At 59.8% G+C, this 25,379-nt stretch overlaps 2 protein-coding genes across 14 annotated transcripts in view; one reads left to right on the top strand and one right to left on the bottom strand.

Moving 5' to 3' along the window:
- Positions 1–18,748, bottom strand: part of CCDC12 (coiled-coil domain containing 12) — a 76,338-nt gene extending 57,590 nt beyond the window's left edge. For 2 of the 10 annotated variants that reach the window (XM_077992552.1, XM_077992547.1), the window contains exons 1-3: positions 18,557–18,748; positions 11,482–11,565; positions 8,918–9,003 (exon numbers count right to left, since the gene is read on the bottom strand). The gene's annotated coding sequence lies outside the window, so the exon portion shown is untranslated. Of the gene's footprint in view, positions 1–382; positions 683–2,819; positions 2,892–8,917; positions 9,004–11,481; positions 11,566–17,764; positions 17,917–18,556 lie in introns of those variants that run through there. The other 8 variants (XM_077992551.1, XM_077992548.1, XM_077992549.1 and 5 more) reach the window with 5 other exon arrangements.
- NBEAL2 (neurobeachin like 2) overlaps positions 522–25,379 on the top strand; it is a 29,484-nt gene continuing 4,626 nt past the window's right edge. The window contains exons 1-39 of one of the 4 annotated variants that reach the window (XM_015131107.3): positions 522–829; positions 8,903–8,991; positions 9,076–9,204; positions 9,319–9,400; positions 9,494–9,615; positions 9,745–9,827; positions 11,455–11,540; positions 11,642–11,924; positions 12,076–12,182; positions 12,712–12,792; positions 14,170–14,253; positions 14,683–14,781; positions 15,260–15,861; positions 15,942–16,074; positions 16,160–16,279; positions 16,502–16,823; positions 16,983–17,065; positions 17,185–17,277; positions 17,490–17,664; positions 17,792–17,925; positions 18,306–18,465; positions 18,702–18,804; positions 18,991–19,153; positions 19,235–19,393; positions 19,591–19,750; positions 19,906–19,991; positions 20,165–20,683; positions 21,274–21,452; positions 21,552–21,711; positions 21,962–22,099; positions 22,193–22,552; positions 22,634–22,783; positions 22,908–23,065; positions 23,201–23,325; positions 23,418–23,553; positions 24,045–24,205; positions 24,306–24,622; positions 24,724–24,819; positions 25,207–25,331. In XM_015131107.3, coding sequence (XP_014986593.2) covers positions 779–829; positions 8,903–8,991; positions 9,076–9,204; positions 9,319–9,400; positions 9,494–9,615; positions 9,745–9,827; positions 11,455–11,540; positions 11,642–11,924; positions 12,076–12,182; positions 12,712–12,792; positions 14,170–14,253; positions 14,683–14,781; positions 15,260–15,861; positions 15,942–16,074; positions 16,160–16,279; positions 16,502–16,823; positions 16,983–17,065; positions 17,185–17,277; positions 17,490–17,664; positions 17,792–17,925; positions 18,306–18,465; positions 18,702–18,804; positions 18,991–19,153; positions 19,235–19,393; positions 19,591–19,750; positions 19,906–19,991; positions 20,165–20,683; positions 21,274–21,452; positions 21,552–21,711; positions 21,962–22,099; positions 22,193–22,552; positions 22,634–22,783; positions 22,908–23,065; positions 23,201–23,325; positions 23,418–23,553; positions 24,045–24,205; positions 24,306–24,622; positions 24,724–24,819; positions 25,207–25,331 — 6,413 coding nt within the window. In that variant the 5' untranslated portion in view covers positions 522–778. Of the gene's footprint in view, positions 830–8,213; positions 8,308–8,902; positions 8,992–9,075; positions 9,205–9,318; positions 9,401–9,493; positions 9,616–9,744; positions 9,828–11,454; positions 11,541–11,641; positions 11,925–12,075; positions 12,183–12,711; positions 12,793–14,169; positions 14,254–14,682; positions 14,782–15,259; positions 15,862–15,941; positions 16,075–16,159; positions 16,280–16,501; positions 16,824–16,982; positions 17,066–17,184; positions 17,278–17,489; positions 17,665–17,791; positions 17,926–18,305; positions 18,466–18,701; positions 18,805–18,990; positions 19,154–19,234; positions 19,394–19,590; positions 19,751–19,905; positions 19,992–20,164; positions 20,684–21,273; positions 21,453–21,551; positions 21,712–21,961; positions 22,100–22,192; positions 22,553–22,633; positions 22,784–22,907; positions 23,066–23,200; positions 23,326–23,417; positions 23,554–24,044; positions 24,206–24,305; positions 24,623–24,723; positions 24,820–25,206; positions 25,332–25,379 lie in introns of those variants that run through there. The other 3 variants (XM_015131108.3, XM_015131110.3, XM_015131111.3) reach the window with 3 other exon arrangements.

The following is a 25,379-nucleotide window of genomic DNA, read 5'->3' on the forward strand; positions in this document are numbered from 1 at the left end:
CAGTGGTGCAATCTCGGCTCACTGCAAGCTCCGCCTTCCGGGTTCACACCATTCTCCTGCCTCAGCCTCCCAAGTAGCTGGGACTACAGGTGCCCGCCACTACGCCCGGCTAATATTTTGTATTTTTAGTAGAGACGGGGTTTCACCGCGTTAGCCAGGATGGTCTCGATCTCCTGACCTCGTGATCCGCCCGCCTTGGCCGCCCAAAGTGCTGGGATTACAGGCGTGAGCCACCGCGCCCGGCCAATGGTGGTCATTATTGTTGAAGGACCCTCGCCACCCCCACGCGGCCCGCCGCCCCTTCCCTGAATGGCGGCAACTGCAGTCAGGCCAGCAGCGTCCTGGGCGGATTCAGACCCTGGAGAAGTCTGAAATTCCTCACCCCGACCCTCGTCCGGGAGGCTCAGGCTAGCCCTTCCAATGGCACTGGTGGGGCGGGGCGGGGCGGCGGGGCACCCGCCCGGGCCGCCAGGCCCATAGACCCCTCCTCCTGCGAGGCTCTCAGCCCTTTACACGGTCCCGGGAGAGGCGGGGCGGCGGTGACTGCAGCGAAGTGCAGGAAGCCGGGCGGCGGCCGGCAGTAAGAAGGAGGAGGAGCGAGCAGACTTGGGTGGCTCAGCGCCGCGGAGGCCACAGCCGCAGACTTCCCCAGTAGTACCACGCCGCTCCGCCCCGGAGTGACGCCCTCCGCCCATGGGCCTGGCCGAGGGCAACCGGCGGGCGGCGCGGAGGAGGCGGCGACAGGTGGCGCGCAACAGGGCTGGAGCCGGGCCGGGCCATGGCCGCCTCGGAGCGGCTCTACGAGTTGTGGCTGCTCTACTACGCGCAGGTGAGCCCGCCCCGCATCCGCATCCGCATCCGCACCCGCGGTGCCCCCAGCTTCCCGCGTCCCGCGCCTGCTGCACCTGCGCCCAGCGCCGCTGGGGCCGCGTAGCCGCGCGCGCGCGCGAAGGGCATGCAACGGCTCCGCACACACGTGTGTGCCCCCAGCCCGTCGGGTGCCTCTGGCACTTATGCCTCGCGGTCGTGCACTTCACAGCAACCCACCCCCCAAGCAGGACCGTGCAGCCTGAGTCTTTCTTGCTAGAGGAGAGTGGCCTGGGCCGAGGCGGCCGGACGCTTCTTCGCCTTTTTACAAATGGGGAAACTGAGGCCTGGAGAGACCTGGAGACTGACCAGGAGGCTAGGGGGAGGGGGACTCAATTTGTATATGGGCTGCCTCTCCCTTGGGCGCAGCCCGATTGGGTGGTCGTGGCCAACGGGTCTGGGGGTGTGGGCCAACGTAGGGGGGGTGTGTGGGCTGACGTAGGGAGGTGTGTGGAAGGGGAATGCTCCCACTTCAGGTCCTTCTTGAGTTGCATCCCCCCACACCCCCAGCAGACAGGCTGCGATAAGCTCCTCCCTGACTTGAAACGACCCACCCTGCCCCCATTCTGAGGGGTGGACCCAGGACCTTTCTAGGAGCAGAAGAAAAGGTTTTGCTCTGGATGCCCAGGGTGAGGGTGGGGCGTTGATTCCCTGAAGGATGTCTGAAAAGGTTGGAGGGAGGCCCTTTCCTCCTGAGCTCCCCACCCGACTCAGAGAAAACTTCAGGTGGTCTCAGAAGGTGAGGGGAGTGACTCTGACCTGGGTGTCCCATCAGCTGAGAACCTGGTGTCACTCACACCGTCTCACACACATAGTCCCCCATTTTCCTTCTGCACCCACAGCAGGGAGGGATCCCAGGGTAACGCTCCCTTCCCCTTCACCCAGCACCTCCCTCCTTGCACCTGCCTGGCATCATGCTCCTGGCTCAGGTGTGCCCTGGGCACAATAGACCATTGTGTGCCCTGAACAGTTTGTCAGTGGGGGGAATTCATGCTCAGACGCGCTGGCCCTCCATGAGGAGGCTGGCCCACTGTGTTCCACCAACCTGGAGTCCAGGCCAGAAGGACCACAGCCTCTTCAGTCCACTCAGGTTGTGAGAGGTCCATGCCCCCGGCAGGAGGCCAGGCATGGAGTAGAGTCCCTCTTAGGTATAACTCAGATCAAACTCGACTTCTGAGCCTCTGCTTCCTGCCTGTAAGATTGACACAGCCCTGGCCGGGCAGCCCTGGCCGGGCGTGCTGGCTCACACCTGTAATCCCAGCACTTTGGGAGGCCGAGGTGGGCAGATCACAAGGTCAGGAGATCGAGACCATGCTGGCCAACATGGTGAAACCCCCGTCTCTACTAAAATACAAAAATTAGCTGGACATGGTGGCGCATGCCTATAGAATTGCTTGAACCAGGGAGGCGGAGGTTGCAGTGAGCCGAGATTGCACCACTGCACTCCAGCCTGGTGACAGACTCTGTCTCAAAAAAAAAAAAAAAAAAATTACACAGCCCTGACCTCAGGGGCTTCCTAGACTCTGTGGAGAGGTAGCCATTATAGCTGGTCCAGACCAGAGAAGGCTCCTGTTTCCCTGGCCCCATTAGGTCCCCTCGCCCCAGCTTCTCTGCCTCCATCCCCAGTGGTTGTGAAGGAGCAGAGGATTTGAAGAGAAGCCTACCCCTAGTCCTCCCTCTGACTGCCCCATAGCTATGGGCAGGTTCTAGGTGCATGGGCAGGTAAAGGGGACTTAAACCAGGTGATGAGTGTGAGAGATGTTAATGACAGGTCTTCAGGTCGGGTGGCAGGCTGCTGGGAGTGTCTTGGTATCTCCCAGGACAGTAACTCCAGCATGGTTGCCTCCTGATGCCCCATCTAGCTGAGCTCTGTACATGGCCAGCCCCCATCCCCTCAGGAGGTGGTTATGGCTCATATCTGTGCTGAGCCTCCCGCTCCAGGAGCTCCTCACCTCACAGGGCAGATATGGAACACAGGCTGGCAGGTTGTAGCTTTGGAAGCCTGAGCAGGCAGAGGGCAGTCTGGGGCCAGGCAAACAAATCCAGGATGTGACAGCAAACTCAGGAGCCAGGCGGGGCCAGGCTGCCTGGGAAGAGGAAGCTAGAGCCAACCTCCCAGCTCGCCTTCCTGCCCGTCTGCTCCTGCTCCTGGAACCCCCAATCCAGGGAGGACTAGTGCTATGCAACTTTGAGTCCTGTTAGGGACCTATTGTGTGTGTGCTTGGGGAGGGGGAGTGCAAGGTAAGGGGCGGAGCTGAAAGTGGGTGTTTAGAGACCCTTTAGTTGGCCAGCCACCCAGCCAGCAACACCTGCACCCCTCCCTTCAGCTGTGAGAGCTGACATCAGCTGGCAAACCTGTTTCCCCAGTTGTGGGTCTGGGTGGGGATGGAGAGGGGGGAGTAACTCCTTCCTGCCCTTCCTCTTCCTTAAAGACCCCAGGTTTAGACCCACCACCCCCTCTCCCTGTGGGCCCGGCTCAACTGGGGGCCTCATAGTGAGGGAGGGGGCTGTGGGTGGCCGCTGAGGGAAGAGGGAAGAGTCAGAGCACCCCAGGACCTCACTCAGTTGGAGCTCCTTAGGGCCCTGGTGGGGAAACAAACGCAGGGTCCTACCACGATTGTCAGACCTCACATGTAGTAGGTGCTTCTTGGGTATTAGCTGAAGGGTGGGTCCCATAGCAGTGACCAGTCAGGAAGTTACCCCAGAGGAGGCTGAGTTTGGGCTTTGAGGGCCGAGAGGAAGGAACAGCAGGAGCAGTGAGACAAGAAGCAAATTGTCAGGAGTTGGGGTAGGGCAGAGCTAGTCAAGCAGGCCTGGTGGACAGTGGGGGCTCATCCAGAGGACTCCAAGCCCACCAGAGCTCCCCCAGGGAAGGCATAGGAAGGACAGGGGAGTCTTGGGGGACTGGGGACAGCAACTGACAGGCTGGCGGTTGGGCAGCCCATAAAAGTTAATGCCACATAGCATGCAGATGAGTGGTCCCTGTTCAGGCAGGAGCAGCAGTGATGTTCAGCAACCCCCCCAGTGAATGGGGTCACAGAGTGAGGGGGCACTGAATATGGAAGGGCACTCAGGGTCACAAAGGTCAGGGCAGAACAAACCCTCAGGTGACAGGAGGGAGCAGAAGCTGACCTGTCCAGCTATGCCACTGAGGCCTCAGAGGGGTCCAGGAAGGTTAGGTCAGGCTGGAGGCAACCCCGTCCTGCCCACACTTCCCCCAGTTCCCTCTCCCTAACTGATGTCTACTGCCTTTTAGAAGCCTGGTCAGGCCCTCCACTCCCCCGGTACTTTATCTGGTCATATTCCTTTTTGGGCCTCAGTTTACCTTCCTGAAATGGGTAAATGGAAGATGGAATCACTTCCTTGATGCTTGGTCCTCTGCCTCTATTACCAAGGCGCCTGAAGGAGGAGGGTCTGTAGTGACAGAGAGATGAGCACACAGCCCAGGCTTGGGTGGCCACTGGTCATTCCTGGGGTTGTTATGACAACTGGGGAGCTGATGGGGAAGTGTGGGGTCCCCGGAGAAACAGGGTCAGTTACTATGGGTCTATGGGGACCCTGGAAGGAGATTGCCATTTTCCATAGTGATAGTAAAAGGGGGTGGTCGGCTCTTGAGCTGCTTGCTTGAGCCTGTTTCCATTCTGTGGAATGTGATTTCATTTCAATAAATCTATGCTTTCCTTGCTTTAAAAAAAAAAAAAAAAAATATATATATATATATATATATATATATAGTACAAGGGGATGGTCAGGCCCTGGGGCAGGGTGGGTGTCATGGAGATCAGAAGGTCCACCCTTTCAGCACCCCCTCTCCAGGTAAGGGGGAGAGACTGGCCCAGCCACCCAGGCACTCAAACCACTATCCTCAGTTGTCCCTGCCCCAGCAAAGTCCCATCTTCCTGCTTCATCCCATGGCCTAACATCCTCCAAGCCTGACCTCCAGTCCTGGTGATGTAGCCAGAAGTCACATTTAGCTTGACATTGCCCTCCCCATCCGGATACTGAATTGGGGGACCCCCTAGGCCTGAGATAGGCTATTCCACACAGACCCCACCCTGTCCCACTTCTGCTTGTCTGTCCCTGAAGATGGAGTGCTCACTACCACCCAGGCAGCTCTGACTGAGAGGAGTCACCTACTCTTGAGCTGTGTTCTTCTCTCCCTTCCTGCTCCTAGCTCTTCCCTGGGGTCTATTAATGCCTCTTACTGTCACTCACAGTGGGGGCTGAGGGTTGTTGCCTGGAATTCAGGGAGCTCGGGCAGTCTAGAGCCCCTGGATCTGGAGCTCCACTCACCTTACCCTGACCTCGAGTTGGGTAGGTATGGCTGGAGAACTTTTACCCATGAAGCAAAGGGATGGTTTTAAAGAGGTGAATGTTAGGTAACAAGCCACCGAGAGTTAGAATGGGGACTGGACTCCGGAACCCACGTGCTCACCACTGATTTGGTTCGTGAGAGGCACCAGACAGGAATAGGTCTTACAAAGGGTGCTGATGCCCCTGATGGGGGCATTCCAGCAGAGCAAACAAGAGCAAAGCACAGGCAGACCTGTGGGGGTATAGACAGCGAGTCACGCCCTTGGGCCCGGGCATCTTGCAGGTTTGGGATGTGGAGGCTGGAGGTGAGGTGGGCACCACCCACACAGGGCCTCAGATGTGAGCTTGTGATAGGGCATGTGACTGGCTGATCAGGCTGTGATGGTGACGGATGTCTACTCGAGGCCCACTGTGCGCTGGACTTGGGGTACGTCAGGCAGGGTCTGGGAGCAGCATGGTGTCAGGCAGCTCAGTGATCCCTGTCACCTTGGCAAACGAGGTGTACTCCCTGTACTCCCCACCAGTGTCACAACCACCAGCCCTCAGCCCTCCAGGTTACTTCAGAATTCCAGAGGAGTCTCAGTTCCATGCGCAGCCAGGGACTGTTTGAGCCTAAGCAGCCCTCAGGAGCTCCTCACCCCCAGCACTCTCAAGTGCCCTCACAGCTAGTTGGGCATAAGTTGGGGTCTCTGTGGAGGCGACCATGAGACCCCCTCTTCCCAGGGACACCAGCCTTCCCCATTCCCACAACCTTCTCCCCTGCTGCAGGACCTGGGCATCACTTACCTATGGGCCCTGGAGAGGGCTTGGCAGGTGTAGCTGCTCCCAGCCTGCCCTCAGTGGGGGACAGGGTTGGGGCTCTGACCCAGTTAGGTGGGAGCGAGGGGCTGGACTGTCCCTGACCCATGTTCCTGCTCAGAGCTGGCACAACTGACCAAGGCAGAGGCTCTGAGAGGGGCATGGGAAGCCTGAGCATCACGGCCACCCCTCCCAGGCCCTGGGCCTTCACATGCAGCACTGCTACTATGCTTTCATCCCCTGCCATTCTCTGCCTTCTGACCCTGGCTCCCTGAGGGACTCCCATACCCCGACACATCGCAGTCTCAAGCCATGGGGCCTAGGCCAGAGTTGGCCTGAGGCCTTCCAGGGAGAAAAGGTAAGACCCAGGGAGGCAGGACAGGCAGCCACCCCACCCCTGCCTAATACTGTGCCTTGGAGACCTCCTCATCCCCTTTCAGAGCCCCTGAAGGCTGTCTTGATTGCCCCAGCCCTGAACCCAGCTCAGCCCAATCTGCTGAAAGTTTACAGGACTGGACAGGCCAAGGCTGTGGTTCTAGGGACAGAAAGCAGGAGTATGTAGAGATTGAGGGACCCACCCCTATCCTGGGAAGGCTGATCAAGGTGATGGCCACCAGGAGGGTGGGAGGTTCCTGCTCAAGTACTACAAGCCCAAGTTACACAAAGCAGTAGGGCATAGGGTGGGCAGAGGCCTGGACAAGAGGATGTGAACCACAGATGGGGAGAGGTGGAAGCCGGAGAAGCAGGTCCTGGTTGGACCAGCAGCCTGGAATGCCAGGCTCAGCAGTCGAGCCTTTATGGGGAGGGGTTAGACATAGTCAAATGTGGGGCTTTCTGGTGCTCAGTAGAGCTGCAGCTGGCAGGAAGACTCCCATTTTGAGTGACTGGCTTGACTGAGGGGCAGAAGAGGGGAAGACAGCATTGGGACATTTTTGAAGGCAGCCAGCGGTCTCTGTGGGGCCACTGAGGCAAGGATCGGGTCACATGGTCTGCATGGGCTGGCTTGCTAGCAATCATGAGTGGTCCTGGCCTAGAACTAAGGTCTGGCTTTCAGCATCCTCAAAGGTACACTGAAGGCAAAGTAGTAGATAAGGCATCCCCTATGGGGCCTCCTGTTTCCCCATCTGTAATGGGAGAGGTTCAGAAGAAGTGGTCCAGGACCCCTGGCCGCCTCTGCTGTCTCGGGATCTGGGTATTTTGGGCTCCTTGCTGATTGTTCGGGAGGAGGCTGCCAGCAGGAGAGGGTGGAGAGGTCAATAAATGTCACTGACAGGCAAAATGTCATGGTTGTGTGGGTCTGCTCCATGGTGGCCCTGGCACCTCTCTGAGTTGTCTTCAGATCTGCACTAAAATATACCAGGGAGTTCCCCAGTCACAGGGTGGATGGCTGCTCTGCCTAGGTTTTTTTGGGATCTGGCTCAGGTCTGCTGTGGTCAGGCCTCTTGCCCTGGGACCATTCAGGCCTTGCCCTATGGTCTGGGTCCATAGACTGCAAAAATTAGCCATCCATCCAAAGATAGTTCTGGAGGTCCTTGGGTATGAGGTCCATGGCCCCTGGGGAGCAGCCTCAGGCCTGCTGAGTACTGACCATGATGTGTCCCTTGCCTCTTCATCCTTTTCCACTCTAGCTCCCCCTGTCCACCTCTAACTCTAGGACTCAGCTGGTTGGGAGCTCCAGATGGCACCAGCCTGGAGGAATTCCTGTATAAGCCACCACCCACCCCTATCCCCTGGGAGGGGCTTAGAGGTTAGAGGAGATACGGGCTAGGATAGGATTTATCAGCTGTGTTCCTGAGCAAAGAGAACTGCAGGGTCCAGATGAGGTGGCCAGGACATGGCCGTGCTGGGGGGACAAAGGTATGGCTGAGTCTTCTACATCGACCTCTATGGCCTAAGGCCTTGAGCACAGGTCAGGGAGCTGTGGGTGCCTTGAGTGAAGGGTACTGAAGCAGCAGGATCAGAACCCTCACCTGGATAAGAGCTCTTCCAGGCGCCAACCTCATGCTTGTAAAACTAGTCTCTGGCCCACAAGCCCCACCCAGGATAGGTGACTCCACCCCTCTGTAACAGGTCCCACCCTCAGCGCAGGCCAGGTCGCTTGCAGCCTCTCTCACTGGGGCCCAGGGTGCCCCGGCCCCCCCACATCCCTGCGGTCTGCCGGGAGGAAGCGGTCCCCCTCCCCCACCGTGACTTTGCGTTTCCTGCCCCAGCCCCGGGGCGGGAGGAGACATTTCCCGTTCACACCAAAGTTTTCCTGGCAGCGCCTAGACCTGGGCTTAGCCACTGCCCCTCTTGCCCATGGAACCAGCTCTGGGGCCTGGGGTCCAGGTAACCAGCGAGGGTGGGTGGAGGTTCCCGGGGCAAGGTAGTGCTGCACATGAGGATGTGCACATGTCTGGGTCTGCCTGTCTAATGGTACACATGTGTCCCGGGATACACAGTTAAAGAAGGTTACTGAAGGTAACCCCTTCTGCTGGGCTGGGTGACGATGGCAGATGAGGATCCAGCCCAAGGCTCTTGGTAGGGGGTGGCTGCTGTGTGGGACACCTTCTCCAGCCCTAGCACCAGTGTGGGCCACAGCCACACCCCACTTAACGCCCCTCCCCTGGCTGTGTCAGACCTGCCTAGGACTGCAGGCGTTAGGGAGGTGGGAGCAGAAACTAGGAGGCTGAGAGAAGCAGTGGGGTGCCTGGAAGAGTGGTCAGTATGTACCTAACTCTCTGATGCTGACCTTCCAATGTCCTGCCCTCCCTCCCCCATCCCTTACTCCCCTCCTCCACACCCACCACTCTGCCTTTAATCCCTTGTCCATGCCCTGTGTCCATCACCATTCATTCTTCACCTCTGTCTACATCCCCTTGTCCCTGCCCTGTTTATTGCACCCCTTCTGCCCCCCACCACTGATCCCCTGCTCTGCCTACAGAAGGACCTGGGTTACCTGCAGCAGTGGCTGAAGGCCTTCGTAGGTGCCTTCAAGAAGAGCATCTCACTGTCCTCTCTGGAGCCACGAAGGTGAGGCCGGATCTACACAGACGGCAGGGACAGAGCAGGGAGATTGAGGGGTCCTCAGCACCCATGTCTCCCCTTTCCTTGCAGGCCAGAGGAGGCAGGTGCAGAGGTCCCGCTGCTACCACTGGATGCGCTGCATGTGCTGGCCGAGCAGCTGCACCAGGCCGACCTGGAGCAAGCCCTCCTGCTGCTCAAGCTCTTCATCATTCTGTGCAGGTGTCCCTGTTATCCACTCTACGAGCAGGGGCCTAGAACTGTGGGCCAGAGGGAGCGGGGGCAGGGAGGGGCATGGTATATTATTGTGACCTCTCTCCTCATTGACTCCCCCAGAAACCTGGAGAACATAGAGGCAGGCCGGGGCCAGGTGCTAGTGCCCCGAGTGCTGGCGCTGTTGACCAAGTTGGTGGCGGAGGTGAAGTGGCCTCTACCTTGGGGGGCAGAGGGTACATGCAGGGAGGCAGGCGGTAGCCATGGCAGGGTTAAACCTCTCTCCCCACACCTACAGCTGAAAGGATGCCCACCACCCCAGGACCAAGGGGCACAGTTGGAGAATGTGGCCCTACATGCTCTGCTTCTCTGCGAGGGCCTCTTTGACCCTTACCAGACCTGGCGGCGCCAGCGCAGTGGGTGAGACCCAGCCCAAAGGCAGGGAACCCAGAGGAGGGTGGGGAGAGGATGGCCGTGCTGGGCCCAAGGAGGGGTGAGAGCGGGGAGTGATGAGAGCCGGGCTGATGTACTTGGCCTCACTGCCCCCAGGGAAGTCATCAGCTCCAAGGAGAAGAGCAAATACAAGTTCCCTCCTGCTGCTTTGCCCCAGGAATTCAGTGCCTTCTTCCAAGGTCAGGCCCCGCCCCTACCCCCACTTGGCCCCACCCCCAAACCTAGGCCCCTTCCTGTAGTTCCTTGATCCTGCCATACACAGGAACCACTTGGTGGTGTCTGCATGCAGGTCTGGGAGAACCAAAGACTAGGCAGGAGTTTAGGGACAGAGAGAAGAGAAAGGACATCTTGGGCTGGAGTGAGGGCATCCCATCAGGTGGAGGGGTGGGGTCAACCTGCCTACCCAGATTTCTCATCCTCTTTCCCTCCCATCTCCTGAATCCTTCTAGCCACTTGTACCCTACTCTGATCTTAAAACTCTCTGGTCCAATCCCTTTGTCCCCATAGCCTCCACCCACTCTCCACCCATCCTGGAGACACAGTAGGTATCTCCACCTCCTGCTCCCTGGCTGCTGGAGGATCCGATGCCCAGGACAGCTGCGGCCGCCTGTTCGCAGGTGGTCCTGTGAACCTGTTCTCCCTAGTGACCCTTCTCCCCTGGGTCCCCTCTCTTCTCTCATTGGAGGGAGACTGGCCAGGACTTTAGATAGGCTCAGGGTGGGATATGGCCTGGACAGAGGTGGGCAGGGTTGTGAGAAGGTGGTGACCTATTGGGATATTAAGTGTCTCAGTGATGCCCCCATGGAGCTGTGGGCCTGGATCTAGAGTTGGGGCAGCAGCTCCAGGAGGGGAGGCACCCCTAGGGAGCTCCCCGCCTTTATTTTCCCATAGCCTGGGTGCTCTTTTTAAAACAAACTGGATTTTATTCCTCCTCCCATCGTATCCCTTGATGTCAACCTGGCACCCTCAAGATGAAATCCTACTCCTCCCACAGCCTTTCTCTCCACTTGTCCTGCTGCCCAGCCTCGCTTCTCTCCTCTCATTCCCAGACTGCTACCACTGACCCCACCTCAGGGTCTTAGCCCATGCTGTGCCCTCTCCCCTCCAACTGCATTCTCAGGTCTCCCCTCAAAAGCCCCATCCCCAAGGAGGCCTCCCACCCATCCAACCGGAATCAAGCCCCAGCCCTACTCTTCTTCCTCCCTCAGGCATGTGACCCAGGGCTGGTCCCTTCTGCCCTCTGAGTTTCAGTCCCTGGCCTGGCATCCTGTCCAGCTTTGCTGGCGCAGGGCCAGGTGGGCCTCCTACGTATTAGGCTGTGAAAGCCCCTAGAAGTCCCAGGCAAAGGCATGGGCGTGGGGGAGGTGGCATCAGTACAGGAGATACAGCAGAGTCCCCAGAGCACAGCATGGGAAGCACCAACCGTCACAGGGGCAGAGGGAGCAAGAGATTTGCATCTGAGAAACTAAGCCCTGGTCATCACGGGGAAGAGGAAGGATGTGCTCATGCTGGGGCCCTCACTTTGGCGCTTGAGGATCTAGGAAGCTGGCTAGACTCTCAGGGCTGGGCTGTGTTCCCCTTAAGTCCCCCAGAGAAGGGTTGTGTCCCTTTCAGACCCTCTACTATACAGCCATAACTCCTTAGATGCCCCCAGGGCAAAGCCCAGTCTTATCACTCAGACTGGGTCTTTTACTTGGCCCAGTTCCTTCTCCCCTCCACCCCAGGGCACCCACCTCTTGTGCAGCCCCCTGGGTCCATAGCCCTGCAACCTTGGTGACATTACCCTGCCCACAACCCCCTACCCAGAGAGCCTACAGAATGCAGACCACTTGCCTCCCATACTGCTGTTGCGTCTCATCCACCTCTTCTGCGCCGTCCTCGCTGGAGGAAAGGTAGGCTGGGAGGTGAGCCTGTGGACTAGAGAGCGGCTCTTTCAGCATCTATCTGCTGGGTGAGCCCCTTGCCCACTGCCCATCTCTGTCCACACCTGCAGGAGAACGGGCAGATGGCTGTAAGTGACGGCTCTGTGAAAGGCCTGCTGAGTGTGGTGCGGGGCTGGAGCCATGGGCCAGCCCCAGACCCCCACCTAGTACCACTGGCTCTAGAGGCACTGGTGGGTGCAGTCCATGTCTTGCATGCCAGCCGCACACCTCCTCGTGGCCCAGAGCTTCGTGCCCTGCTTGAGAGCTACTTCCATGTCCTTAATGCCGACTGGCCAGCTGGTCTGAGCTCAGGCCCCGAAGAGGCCCTTGTCACCCTCCGGGTCAGCATGCTCGGTGGGTATGGGCTCCCAGGCTCTTGGGGAAGGGGCATCATGAGGGAAAAGCCTAAGTGATGATGGAAGGGCTGGATGGGGCAGCATACGAAGGAAGGCTTAAGGCTGCCTAGAGGGGTCTGAGCAGGGCTTGACCCTTGACACTTCTACAGATGCCATCCCCATGATGCTGGCATGTGAAGACCGGCCAGTGCTGCAAGCCACCTTCCTCAGCAACAATTGCTTTGAACACCTCACTCGGCTCATTCAGAACAGCAAGGTGGGTAGGCTCCAGCCTGGGGGTGAGGATCTGGAAGCCAGAGGTTAGGGGAGACATGCATAGGTGCCAGGCTGCTGCTGAGCAAACATGGGCTGGACAGAGTCAGTTGTTTGCAGCTGGTGGGATGGCCTGCAGTTCAGTGGGAGGGTCTGGGGCATGGACAAGGGCCCGTCCCTTGGGGCCTCTATAGGACTGGGCTTGAGGCTCAGGACAGCTCTGTGCCCCACGGAAGCGGGGCTTGTTATGGAAGGAAGGGAGCTGCTCTGGCGCCTTGTTTCCCTTTCCCTGGCCCCAAGTACAGGGGCTAGAGGAGCATACCACTGCTTTCAGATGCAGTGTCTGCTCCCACCCACTCATCCCCCCGATTGCCCATCTGAGCAGGGCACAGGGGGCTCAGCACCCTACTGTTCCCTAGTGCCAGGCAGGGCACCTGGCAGCTGCTCCTGGTCCTGCTCTAACCCCACCCTCTCCCATCTTCCTCCTCTCTCTTCTTTGCCTCCTCCACCCTGTGCCTCCCCCTTGCCCACAGCTGTACCTGCAGGCCCGGGCGCCCCCTGAGGGGGACAGTGACCTGGCTACCCGGTTACTGACTGAGCCCAATGTCCAAAAGGTACCATCCTGGGGCTGACCAGCTCAGACACCCCCGGGACTTCCTCTTTAAGCTTTCTCCACTATAGCTGGGGGAATGAGCGGATGTGTGTAAGGCCTGGTGTGGTCTAGCAATGGGTGTGGGTCCTCCATGCTGTCTTGCCTGCCTTCCAAGTCCCCATCCTAGGGAACAGGACAGAAGGTGGTCTATCCCCTGCCTGGTGTTTGATTGGGTGTTGGGGTCTGCCTGTGCCAAGCGGGATGGAACCTTCGAAACTCAACTACCTACCTCATTTCTCAGAAGGGGAGACAGAAGCCCAGACACTCAAGGGTTTGGCTGTAGTCACAGAGAAGGGGGTCTCCCTCATGGTGCCATTTCTTTCTGTAGATTCTTGCACCCACCCTCAGCAGGTCACTGGGTGCCCCCAGCCAGCCCCTGATGATGCGCTCCCTGACTCACCTTGCATGTGGGCTGTAGGCAGCTGCAGAGTGTCAGCTGGCGGCTTCACAGCGGGCACCCTTTCTGGGGGCTCAACCTGTGGACCCCAACCTCCATAGCCCCTACCCTGGCTCTGTCTTCATGAGGTAACCCTATGTGTTCACTGCACATGGTCATTTTCTGAGAGCTGGCACGTCTATTCATCTGCAAAGCAGGCAGGGCAAAGTGACTTCCCTCTGTTTTTACAGATGAGGACACTGAGGCCTGGAGGGGGAAGACTGATGCCTGAGGTCACTTGGGGAGTCAGGCAAAGTTGGGACCAAAGGCCCCATGGAGCCAAATGTGACCTGGTCCCTGCTGAGAAGCTCTCCAAGCCCTCCCAAACCCTGACCCCCTCAGGGTGGGGCAGGAGAGGCAGCAGCATGCCTCTGGCTGTCAGGTTCAGCCAGGCTGAGCCTCAGTGTCCCCACCTGGATCTAGGGGGAAGGGGCAAGGTGGGACTTAAAGGTCTCGAAGGTTCTTTTGGTTCTAACACCCTGTGATTGATTGTCCCTGAATCTCTGACCCCTGTCAATCACTGCGGGTGATGGGGCACTTGCTGGCCTGTCTGTACTCGTGTGTCTAGCTTTAGGGAGACAGGTTGCGGGTGGGGCCCTAACTCCACCACAGAAAGGGGGACTGGACGGTGCAGTGAGAGTGTCCACCATTAATCTGTCCCAGTGAGGCCCTTCCCAGCCTTTGTTAGACTGGGTCTTGCTGAGCTGCTCAGAGAGGGCCCTAGGTCATGATAGGGTCACAGCAGTTGGGGCAAGGAGTAGGTCTGGTGCTCCAACAGAGTTGCTGATCTAGCACATGCCACATGCCTTGGGGTGCTTGGCTCTGCACCTTTTTTACTGCAGGGGGCTGCCAGCTGTGACACCCTGGCCCCTGCCTCTCCTGACGGCCCCTCCCAACCCCAAGGTCCTGGACCAAGACACAGACGCCATTGCAGTCCATGTAGTCAGAGTGCTGACCTGCATCATGAGTGACTCCCCCTCAGCCAAGGTGAGGCTGCTGCACTGCAGCTTTAGTCGGGGTGCGGGGTGGAGTTCAACTGACCATATCCCCAGAACAGGCCTGGCCGGTGGCTATAAGAATCCTGTTCCCTGGAGCAAAGCGAGCTGGGAGGTGACTGCCCTGCCCTAAAGCACACTGGGCAGGTGTGGTCGCCAGTCTGTCCTGGAGCTGCATCTCCTCTATCAGGGCTGGATGGGGAATGGACACTTGTAGACCCACCTCCATCTACAGCCTTCTGAGATGGACTCATGTCCCCCCCATCCCTCTGCAGCCCACTGCCCACCAGTACTGTCACCCAGAGGCAGAGCCACGCAAGGGAACCGCAAAATGTGATGCCCCTCCAGGGTTTCCAGGGGGCCTGAGTTTGCCCTGGGGCACATGTATATGTTCACTTCTTCCCCATACTACCTTACACAGGAGGTGTTTAAGGAGCGCATCGGCTACCCTCACCTGCAGGAGGTTCTGCAGAGCCATGGTCCCCCCACCCATCGGCTGTTGCAAGAGCTGCTCAACATGGTGAGGGAAGGGGCTTGGGACCAGGGTCCCAAAGGCAACCAGAACTGAGTCAGGGTTACCACAGATGGTGAGCTTTCCACCCTGGGGGGCCATGTTGACTGCGGCCAGTACATAGTGTGACCTGTAGCCTGGTCATGTCTATCAGTGTCACTGGAATGAGGATTCTGGCCCTGTAGGGATCCTGGAAGCAACTGCATGTTAGCAAGCCCCAGGATTATCTTAGGAACATGCAGTTAGGGGTTAGGCCAACCCAGGCTGAAAACTAAGGTTGAGGGATTAACAGCACTGAAGGATTCTTAGTAGTAGTGATCGTCATCTGTGTCCCTCTGACTTTCCTGAGCCTCACACACAACCTGTGGGCAGGATGGGGTAGATCATGTTGCTGACTGCTGCTGTAGGCAAGTAAATGGAGCCAGAAAGTCCTACTGTTGACAGGGTGCCACAACTGACCAGGGACTGTTATTCTGTCCACCCACAGGCTGTGGAGGGTGACCACAGCTTGTGCCCACCTCCACCAATCCGCAATGAGCAGCCGATACTGGTGCTGGTGCAGTGGCTGCCGTCATTGCCCACCGCTGAGCTGCGGCTCTTCCTAGCACAACGCCTCAGGTGGCTCTGTGACAGCTGCCCTGCCAGCCGTGCCACCTGTGTGCAGGCAGGCCTGGTGGGCTGCCTGTTGGAGACACTCAGCACAGGGCTAGCCCTGGAGGCCCGCTGCCAAGAGCAACTGCTGGCACTGCTACAAGCACTGGGCCGTGTATCAATAAGGCCCATGGAGCTGCGTCACCTGCTGCGCCCTCCGCCAGGATTGGACTCGGGACCAGGTGGAGCTGAGGCTGGAAAGGCCCGACATGCAGGTGCTGTCATCCGTTCATTATCAGGCATGGCCAGGCACCAGGGCCCTGCACGCGCTCTACGCTACTTTGACCTCACGCCCAGCATGGCGGGCATCATGGTACCCCCTGTGCAGCGATGGCCAGGGCCTGGCTTCACCTTTCATGCCTGGCTCTGTCTGCACCCCATGGATATAGCACCTACCCCTGCCCCCACCCGACCACTCCAGCGAAAGCAGCTGTACAGGTGGGTGACTGCCAGGGGCCAGGGACCTCCTGCCAGGGTGAGCAGGAACAAGCAGACATAACTGGCTCGCCTGCCCCCAGCTTCTTCACCAGCAGCGGCTCAGGGTTTGAGGCCTTCTTCACGGCGGCCGGGACCCTGGTGGTGGCTGTGTGCACACGGAAGGAGTACTTGACCATGAGTTTGCCCGAAGTGTCCTTTGCCGACTCTGCCTGGGTGAGACCCCATCCTTCTCATGTGGCCCAGTAGAGAGAGGGGTGCTGAGTCCCAAGTATGGCCTAACATGAGGCTTCTGTTCTAGCACTGCGTGGCTATCGTCCATGTGCCTGGGCGCCGGCCCTTCAGCCAGAACCTGGTCCATGTCTACAAAGACGGCCATCTGGTCAAGACAGCACCTCTTCGCTGCCCCTCCCTCAGTGAGGTGTGCCAAGCAAGGTTTGGGGAGGCCTTGGATAGATGGGGGGACTTGGAAAACAGTGGGCAGGGTGTGGCCTGGAGCCCTTGTGTCCCGTGCTGCCCCATAGGCCTTGGACTTTAGCCACTGGGGTCCATGCAGCCATGGGGGTCACTGTGAGGAACTGCATGTAGGCGGAGCCCCAGGTTCTGCTGTGACCTGACTGCTCCCCCAACCCCGGTCCCACAGCCTTTCTCCTCCTGCTGTATCGGCTCCGCTGGGCACCGCACAACGACCACCACCACGGGGCTGCCCATGCCACCAGTCCCCGCCACCCTGGCCTACACTCACCCCGCCCTCACCCGCTCCCAGTCAGTCCCAGCCTCCACGGGGCTTGGCTGGGGGTCCGGGCTGGTGGCCCCCCTGCAGGAGGGCAGCATCGACTCTACCCTCGCAGGCACCCAGGACACTCGGTGGGGCAGTCCCACATCCCTGGAGGGTGAGCTGGGGACTGTGGCCATCTTTCACGAAGCCCTGCAGGCGACGGCTCTGTGGACCCTGTGCACCCTGGGTATGCAGCATCCTTCATCTCTGCCCCAGCCCCAGGCCAGAAGCTAGGGGTCCAGGGGTGAGAAGGCATCTCTGGGGGTCTCTCCTCTGGTCAGGCAGGCTCTGGATGGGGTTTGGCCAGAGGCCTAGCAAGGTCTGAAGCCCCCTGCCCACCTCCCAGGGCCCAATGAGACGGCACCCTTCAAGCCTGAGGGGGAGCTGCATGAGCTCAGCACCAGGCTGCTCCTCCATTACTCACCTCAGGTATTTGGGGGCCCCAAGGGAGTGGTTGGCTTGATTGTGCTACTTTCTGGCTCCCACACTGTGCCTGCCACCCCCTCCTCCCTCTGACCCTGGCTGCCTGCCCATTCCCCTGTCCCTAGGCTTGTAAGAACAACATTTGCCTGGACCTGTCCCCCAGTCATGGGCTCGATGGGCGCCTGACGGGCCACAGAGTGGAGACCTGGGATGTGAAGGTCTGTGAGCACGTGTGGGTGGTGTGTGCAGGAGGCATGAACATGGGGCACATGTGTGTTTGGAGTCAGGTGGGGAGCAGTGCTGTGCCTGGGGAGGATTTGGACAGTCCAGCTCGAGAGAGCAAAACTTCCCTTGTGGGTGGTCTGCTGGGGTGGAGCAGGGCAGGAAACTGACTGGAAGGCCCCCCTCACTGCCATCCTCCTTCCCCCAGGATGTGGTGAACTGCGTTGGGGGTATGGGTGCCCTGCTGCCCCTGCTGGAGCGAGTAGCTGCACAGCCCAAAGAGGCTGAGGCAAGTCCAGCTGAAACGCATGACCTCGTGGGTCCTGAACTGACCTCTGGCCACAAAACCCAGGGCCTGGTTCTCCCATTGGGTAAATCTTCAGGTAAGTGTTCCTGGTGCCTATGTTATGGGGCGGGAATCTTGGCATGGTAGGGGGGTGGAATGCCCAAGGTCTCCTGGCCACTGGCAGGCCCTTGATGCACCTCTGTCCCCTTCCTGGTGGCTGGCAGAGGAACGGATGGAGAGGAATGCAGTGGCTGCTTTTCTGCTGATGCTGCGGAACTTCCTTCAGGGTCACGTGGTGAACCAAGAGAGCCTGGTGCAGTGCCAGGGGCCTGCCATCATCGGGGCCCTCCTGCGAAAGGTAGGGCCTGGTAGGGCACACATGGGGGATTAGGGATATGGTCAGCCTGTCTGACCGAGGGGACTGAGTGGGGAACCTGCTGCCCTGTCAGTCATGGAGAACCTCCTGGGAGAGTTGATACTTGAGTGGGCCCTGAAAGGCCGAGCAGGGTTGGATCTGGAAGATTTGGGGAAAGGCCCAGCACAGGTTGGGGTGGGGACCCGCACAGCAGGCAGGAGGCTTGCATGTCAGAGGCGGCAGGGAGCCCCCAAAGGGTTCTGAGCAGGTGGGTGGCCATGTCTGTGGCCGTCATGGCTGTGCAGGGAAGGGTGGCAGCTGAGAAGTTCAGACAGCAGGTGGGCAGAGCCTGAGCCCTCACTCCAGCTCCTGTCTCACCCCAGGTCCCCAGCTGGGCCATGGACATGAACGTGCTCATGTCTGCCCAGCTGCTGATGGAGCAAGTGGCGGCTGAGGGCAGCGGGCCCCTCCTGTACCTACTCTACCAGCATTTGCTCTTCAACTTTCACCTCTGGACCCTCAGTGACTTCGCCGTGCGCCTCGGTAGGTGTGAGGACCTGAGCAAGGGGCTGGCCATAGGGTGGCTGAGCACTGAGAAGTTAGAACCCTGCTCTGGGGGATCTGAGGGACTCACCTGATAGGAATCCAGAATGCCATGGGGTGGCTGAGGGGACTATGACCCTGCCCTGGAAGTCTGACAGGCACATGGCTCTGGCCTGGAGGATCTGAAGGGCCCAGCTCAGCCTAGTGGCCTGAGCCTCCTGCTCATTCCTGCTCAGGCCACATCCAGTACATGTCCAGCATAGTTCGGGAGCACAGACAGAAGCTGCGGAAGAAGTACGGCGTCCAGTTTATCCTGGATGCTCTGCGCACCCACTACAGGTGAGGCCAGTGGGGCCAGATGGGCCATGGGGGGCTGACGCTGACACAGTGGCCTCTGGCCTTGGGGACTGGGCTATGCGCTTACCTGACTCACCTGCCCACCCTCCCTCCCCCTCTCTCCCCCTCCCTCCCCCTGTCTCCCCACCTTTCTCCGGACCTGGCTGGGTGTGCCTGCTGACCTGCCAGCCCGCAGCGGGAGCGCCCCCTGGCTGCTGACGACCTACGCACCGTGCAGACCTCCCTCCTGGGCCTGGCAAGGGAGTTCCTGGTGCGGAGCCTCTCAGCAGATGACGTGCAGGTCACGCAGATCATGCTGAACTTTTTGGCAGCCACAGGCGATGATGGCCAGGTAGGCTGGAGGTTGGGGAAGGGGAGGCTTGGGTGAGGGGGGCATGGGGGCCTGGCACAGTGTGAGACTCTGCATCCCCAGGTGGTGGGTGCGCTGGACCTGCTGCTAGCCCTGCTGCACGGTTCCCTGGCGCAGGAGTCCTTGGCTATCTTTCTGTTGGAGCCAGGGAACCTCGAAGTGCTGCTGGCCCTGCTAGTGCGGCCAGGGTCACTGCCCCTGCTGCCCGATCGAGTCTGCAAGGTACACCCAGCCCATCCCCTCCCCTGGCATCCCATTCACTGGGGCCCCTGCCTGGGGTTCAGGGAGGTACAGCAGGCCTTGGGCCAGCAGATGAAGCTGCCTTCAAGGGCCTCTTGAGCCACACACCTGCACGGTGACTTCCCCTCCTACAGTAACTCCTTCCACATGATGACAGTCCTCCGATGACCCCCACACAGATCCTGCGCAGACTGCAGCAGAACGAGCGGCTACCTGAGCGGAGCCGCCAGCGCCTCCGGCTGCGGGAGTGTGGTCTCCAGGGTCTGATTGCCTGCTTGCCTGAGGGGACTGTTTCCCCCCAGCTCTGCCAGGGCCTCTACAAGCTGTTCCTGGGGGCAGGTACAACCTGGTTACAGCCAAGTGGAGGGGGTGACATGTCAGAAAAACTGGGCAGGCAGGCAGGAAGAAGGAAGGTAGTAGCATAGGGGCCAGGGCTGGGCCCCACCCTTCCTAGTCGGGTCAGTCCCTCAGGTCCCTCCAACCCATCCCCCCAGATTGCCTGAACCTCTCAGATCTGCTGGCTGTGGTACAGCTGTCCCTCCAGGCTGACCTCAGCGTTCGCCTAGACATCTGTCGCCAGGTGAGCATGAGATGTAAAAGCTTTGGGGGAGGGGGAGGGTGGCTTCTACCCTCTGGCCTTCACCTTGCCTGTCTCATGAGGGGGTCTCTGGAGCCCTCCTCTGCAAAGGCCCCGGATGAGGGTCTGGGGCAGGCAGTTGGATGCGTCCTCACGTGCTGTGCTCTTGCCTGCAGCTCTTCCACCTCATCTATGGACAGCCAGATATAGTGCGCCTTCTGGCCCGACAGGCTGGCTGGCAGGATGTGCTGACCCGGCTATATGTCCTGGAGGCTGCCACAGCTGGCAGTCCCCCTCCTTCTTCCCCAGAGTCACCCACCTCCCCCAAGCCAGCCCCACCCAAGCCACCCACTGAGTCACCTGCTGAGCCTTCAGATGTCTTCCTGCCCTCAGAGGCCCCCTGCCCTGACCCTGATGGCTTTTACCATGCTCTCTCCCCATTCTGCATGCCCTTTGACCTGGGCCTGGAACGGTCTAGTGTAGGATCAGGCAACACTGCTGGTGGTGGTGGCGGCAGCAGTGGTACTCTTACTCCAGCCAGCCAGCCTGGCACTCCTTCCCCACTGGATGGGCCGAGGCCCTTTTCTGCTGCCCCTGGCCGCCACAGCTCCAGTCTCTCCAATGTGCTGGAGGACGGCAGCCTCCCAGAGCCCACCATTAGCGGGGATGATACCTCGAACACCAGCAACCCACAGGTGAGATGGGCCCACCCTCTGCCACTGCATGGTACCCAAGGGAGGACACTTCTGTTACACAGGGCTGGCAGTGTAGCCTCTCCAAAGGTGTGGCCCTGTCTGACCAGGGTTGCACTGCCAGTCAGGCCTGTGCTGTCCCATCATAGCTTTCATCTGTAGTTGTGTTCCCAGAGGGCTCCTGGAACAGGGCGAGTCATGACGAGCCAGAGTGGGTGACACCAGCCAGGCTTCAGAAGGGCCCTCAAGAGAGCCTGTAGGGCAGAGACCTCAGAGGGTCCAAGGGCAGCAAACGCCAATGGCCCTGCCCTGGGCTTCTGGGTTTGGGGATGGGCCTCTGCTCGTTCTATGTGAACTGCCTCATCTCTTCTTGGGAGTCTGGCGAGACCCCAGGATTCTGCCTGGAACTCAGGTAGTAGCTGAGACCCCTAAACTGTTCTTCCAGGCCCTTAGTGCCAGGCTCACTGTTAGCCAAATGCTCTGCCTCCTGGGTGGCTACCCCAGGAGGGATGCTGACTGGGGATGGATGGGCATCAGCCTGATTCCCTCTGCGGCCCACAACCCATGCCCACATCACCCACCTGTGCCCACAGCAAACCTCTGAGGAAGAGTTGTGCAATCTGCTCACCAACGTGCTGTTCTCGGTGACGTGGCGTGGTGTGGAAGGCAGCGATGAGGCTGCCTGGCGGGAGCGTGGCCAGGTTTTCTCGGTGCTCACCCAGCTGGGGGCCTCAGCCACACTTGTGCGCCCGCCAGACTGCATCAAGCGCAGGTGAGAGGGCAAGTCTGGAGCGGGAGGGGCTTCAGGGAGCCTCGGGGGAAGGAAAGAAGACAGTCAGGTAGACCCTTGAGTTCCCCACTCACCCGCCAGCCTCCTGGAGATGATGCTGGAGTCAGCCCTGACCGACATCAAGGAAGCCCCCGTGGGGGTCCTGGCCAGCCTCACCCAGCAGGTGCTTTGGCTGCTGCGTCTGCTGCAGGACTTCCTGTGTGCTGAAGGCCATGGTAACCAGGAACTGTGGAGTGAGAAGGTGCGGCCCCTCAGAGAGGCGTGAGCCACATGAACACTCAGGTTCACGCAAGGCTGCAGGGATCTGGTCTGGGAGGTGGATGGGTACACGTGCGCAGTTGTGGGTACATCAGCATGAGTGCCTGTGAGCGTGGACTTGCCTGTGTGCACAAACCCTACCTGGCCCCCAGCGCAAACTTTACTTTGCTCTCTTTCCATGGACTCCTGGCCTCCCCTGGTGATGTCTGTTGGGAACCCGTTGTCTGTGGCAGCTCTTTGAAGGTGTATGCAGCCTACTTGATCGCCTGGGAGCCTGGCCCCACCTGGCCAACGGCACAGCTGATCTCCGTGAGATGGCACAGATTGGCCTGCGGCTTGTGCTTGGCTACATCCTGCTGGAAGACCCACAGGTGAGCACAGGGTGAGCATGGGGGCAGGGGGCATGGGAGGTGTGAGGAGCTCCAAGAGTGGCTGGGTGCCACTCATCTCTCTTGCACCCACAGCTGCATGCCCAGGCCTATGTGAGATTGCACATGCTGCTACAGACTGCAGTGCCAGCCCGCCGCGAGGAAGCCTGCTATGTGCTCTCCAAGCTGGAGGCTGCACTGGGGCGGGCGCTGAACACCTCTTCCTCCGAGTCAGCCACTGATAAGGCAGGGCCCCCACCTGCAGCCACAGCAGCCGCAGAGCGCTGCTCCTGGCTGGTGCCGCTGGTGCGCACGCTGCTAGACCGTGCCTATGAGCCGCTGGGGCTGCAGTGGGGACTACCCTCCCTGCCACCCACCAATGGCAGCCCCACCTTCTTTGAAGACTTCCAGGCTTTTTGTGCCACACCCGAATGGCGCCACTTCATCGACAAACAGGTGCCTGGAGGTGGGGCCCAGGAAGAGGAGTGGGGACTGGGGCCCACATCGAGCACTGTTCTCCTCTGACCAATCCTCCAGGTGCAGCCAACCATGTCCCAGTTCGAAATGGACACGTATGCTAAGAGCCACGACCTTATGTCAGGTTTCTGGAATGCCTGCTATGACATGCTCATGAGCAGTGGGCAGCGGCGCCAGCGGGAGCGTGCCCAGAGTCGTCGGGCCTTCCAGGTGTGCCACAGGGGTGGGGATGGGAAACTGATCCACACATGCGCCCAGGAGATGTCTCACAAGGTGGAGAAATAGGGGTAGGACAGGCAGCAGCCAGGGGACTGACCTATCTCCCCCACCCCAGGAGCTGGTGCTGGAACCTGCGCAGAGGCGGGCGCGCCTGGAGGGGCTGCGCTACGCGGCAGCGCTGAAGCAGCAGGCAGCCCAGCACTCCACAGCCCTGCTGCACTGGGGCACGCTGTGGCGCCAGCTCGCCAGCCCATGTGGGGCATGGGCGCTGAGGTGGGCCGGGCTTGAGGCAGCGTCACTGTGGAGGGGTGGGGCTTGGGAGGGAGGGGTCACCTGGAACCCCAGACTGCCTTTGGGGTGAGGGATGGGGGTGTCTACAGCCTCCATGACGTGGGGGACATTCTGCAGGGACCCTCCCACCCTCCGCTGGAAACTGTCCAGCGCTGAGACATACTCACGCATGCGTCTGAAGCTGGTGCCCAACCATCACTTCGACCCTCACCTGGAAGCCAGTGCCCTCCGTGACAATCTGGGTGAGGGAGTATGCTGAGCTGGGTCCACCCAACTCAATTGTCCCATGTCCCATCCTGCCTTGCTTCATCTGAGTACCCTTGGCCCCTTGCAGGTGAGGTTCCCCTGACACCCACCGAGGAGGCCTCACTGCCTCTGGCAGTGACCAAAGAGGCCAAAGTGAGCACCCCACCCGAGGAGCTGCAGGAGGACCAGCTCGGCGAAGATGAGCTGGCTGAGCTGGAGACCCCGTGAGTGAGGCCCTGGAGAGATCGGACTGGGGTGGTGGGCAAGGGGTCTGCTCCAGTGTGTGCATGCCTCTGTGGGATCAACTCCCTCTTCTGCTGCCTGACTACATCCCCCTGAAGGGACTGTCCAAAGCCAGATGGGGGGTGGGAAAGTCTCCTAACAGGGCTGAGTTGCTCTTTTAACAGCCAGGCACCCAAGGACAGCACTGAGAAACAAACCAGAGCGGGAAGGGGGCCCAGGGAGTGGGCAGGGGCTGGGTGAGGGGAGCAGGGGACAAGGGTTGGCATCCTGGCAAAATATTCAGAAGCCTAGTGGGTGGCAGGCTGGGGACAGGGGCTGGGACCAGTAGGTTCTGGACCCTAGACAGCCCCTCCCCATCTCTGGGAGTCATGAGAGTATATACCCCATGACTCAATGGCACTTGGATGCCCTTTGGGCTTGTGAAGAAGGGGGTCTCAGAGCCTAGAGCCTGAGGTGGGTTGCTGGTCTTTAGGATGGAGGCAGCAGAACTGGATGAGCAGCGTGAGAAGCTGGTGCTGTCGGCTGAGTGCCAGCTGGTGACGGTAGTGGCTGTGGTCCCAGGGCTGCTGGAGGTCACCACACAGAATGTGTACTTCTACGATGGCAGCACTGAGCGTGTCGAAACTGAGGAGGGTGCGTCCTGGTGGTGTGGGTTGGGAAGATGGCAAGGAATGGCTGAGGTCTGGGTGGGCCTGGGGTGAGTGATTCCTGTACCTGCTGTTCCTCCCCATAGGCATTGGCTATGATTTCCGGCGCCCACTGGCCCAGCTGCGTGAGGTCCACCTGCGGCGTTTCAACCTGCGCCGTTCAGCACTTGAGCTCTTCTTTATCGATCAGGCCAACTACTTCCTCAACTTCCCATGCAAGGTGGGCACGACCCCAGCCTCATCTCCTAGCCAGACTCCCAGGCCCCAGCCTGGCCCCATCCCACCCCACACCCAGGTACGGAACCAGGTGTACTCGTGGCTCTTGCGCCTACGGCCTCCCTCTCAAGGCTACCTAAGCAGCCGCTCCCCCCAGGAGATGCTGCGTGCCTCAGGCCTTACACAGGTGAGAGCCCGGAGTGTGAGGGATGTGAAGTTGGGACCCTGAATCAGGGGGCAGTGCTGGACAGCCCACCTGGCTCACATCTTGATTGCCCCTGTCCCCAGAAATGGGTACAGCGTGAGATATCCAACTTCGAGTACTTGATGCAACTCAACACCATTGCGGGGCGGACCTACAATGACCTGTCTCAGTACCCTGTGGTGAGGGCCTCACTCTGTACCCCTCCACCCCTGCCCCTCTGACCTATCAGCCCTTGGTTCCCCCAAGTGTAGGTACCTGCCAGTGGGCCAAGCCCTGAGCTTGGTCCTGGGTAGGTGTGCCAATGAAGAGCTGGCCTCTGTTCCCTGCCAACCCCCAGAGGTCCCCAGCCTCACTACCTTCCCCTCCCCACCTAGCCTCTATTCCTCAAAAGGAATCCTGTTCCAGGACAGTCCTTCTTGCTCCCCTGGGACCCCTCTAAGTGGTGCTCCCCCAACCTGTGGGCAGGTTCTGTACCCGCCTTCTTGAGGGTGAGGGTGAGGGCAGGGCAGGGTGGGCTGGTAGGCCATCAGGGCCCTCATGCAGCCCCTGCTTGGGTGGGCGGCCAGTTCCCCTGGGTCCTGCAGGACTACGTGTCCCCAACCCTGGACCTCAGCAACCCAGCCGTCTTCCGGGACCTGTCTAAGCCCATCGGTGTGGTGAACCCCAAGCATGCCCAGCTCGTGAGGGAGAAGTGAGCATGCGGGCAGGGCTGGGCTTAGCGGGTAGGGAAAGGTGAGGG

This window comes from Macaca mulatta, chromosome 2, assembly GCF_049350105.2.
Source record: "Macaca mulatta isolate MMU2019108-1 chromosome 2, T2T-MMU8v2.0, whole genome shotgun sequence".
Classification (NCBI taxonomy): domain Eukaryota; kingdom Metazoa; phylum Chordata; class Mammalia; order Primates; family Cercopithecidae; genus Macaca; species Macaca mulatta.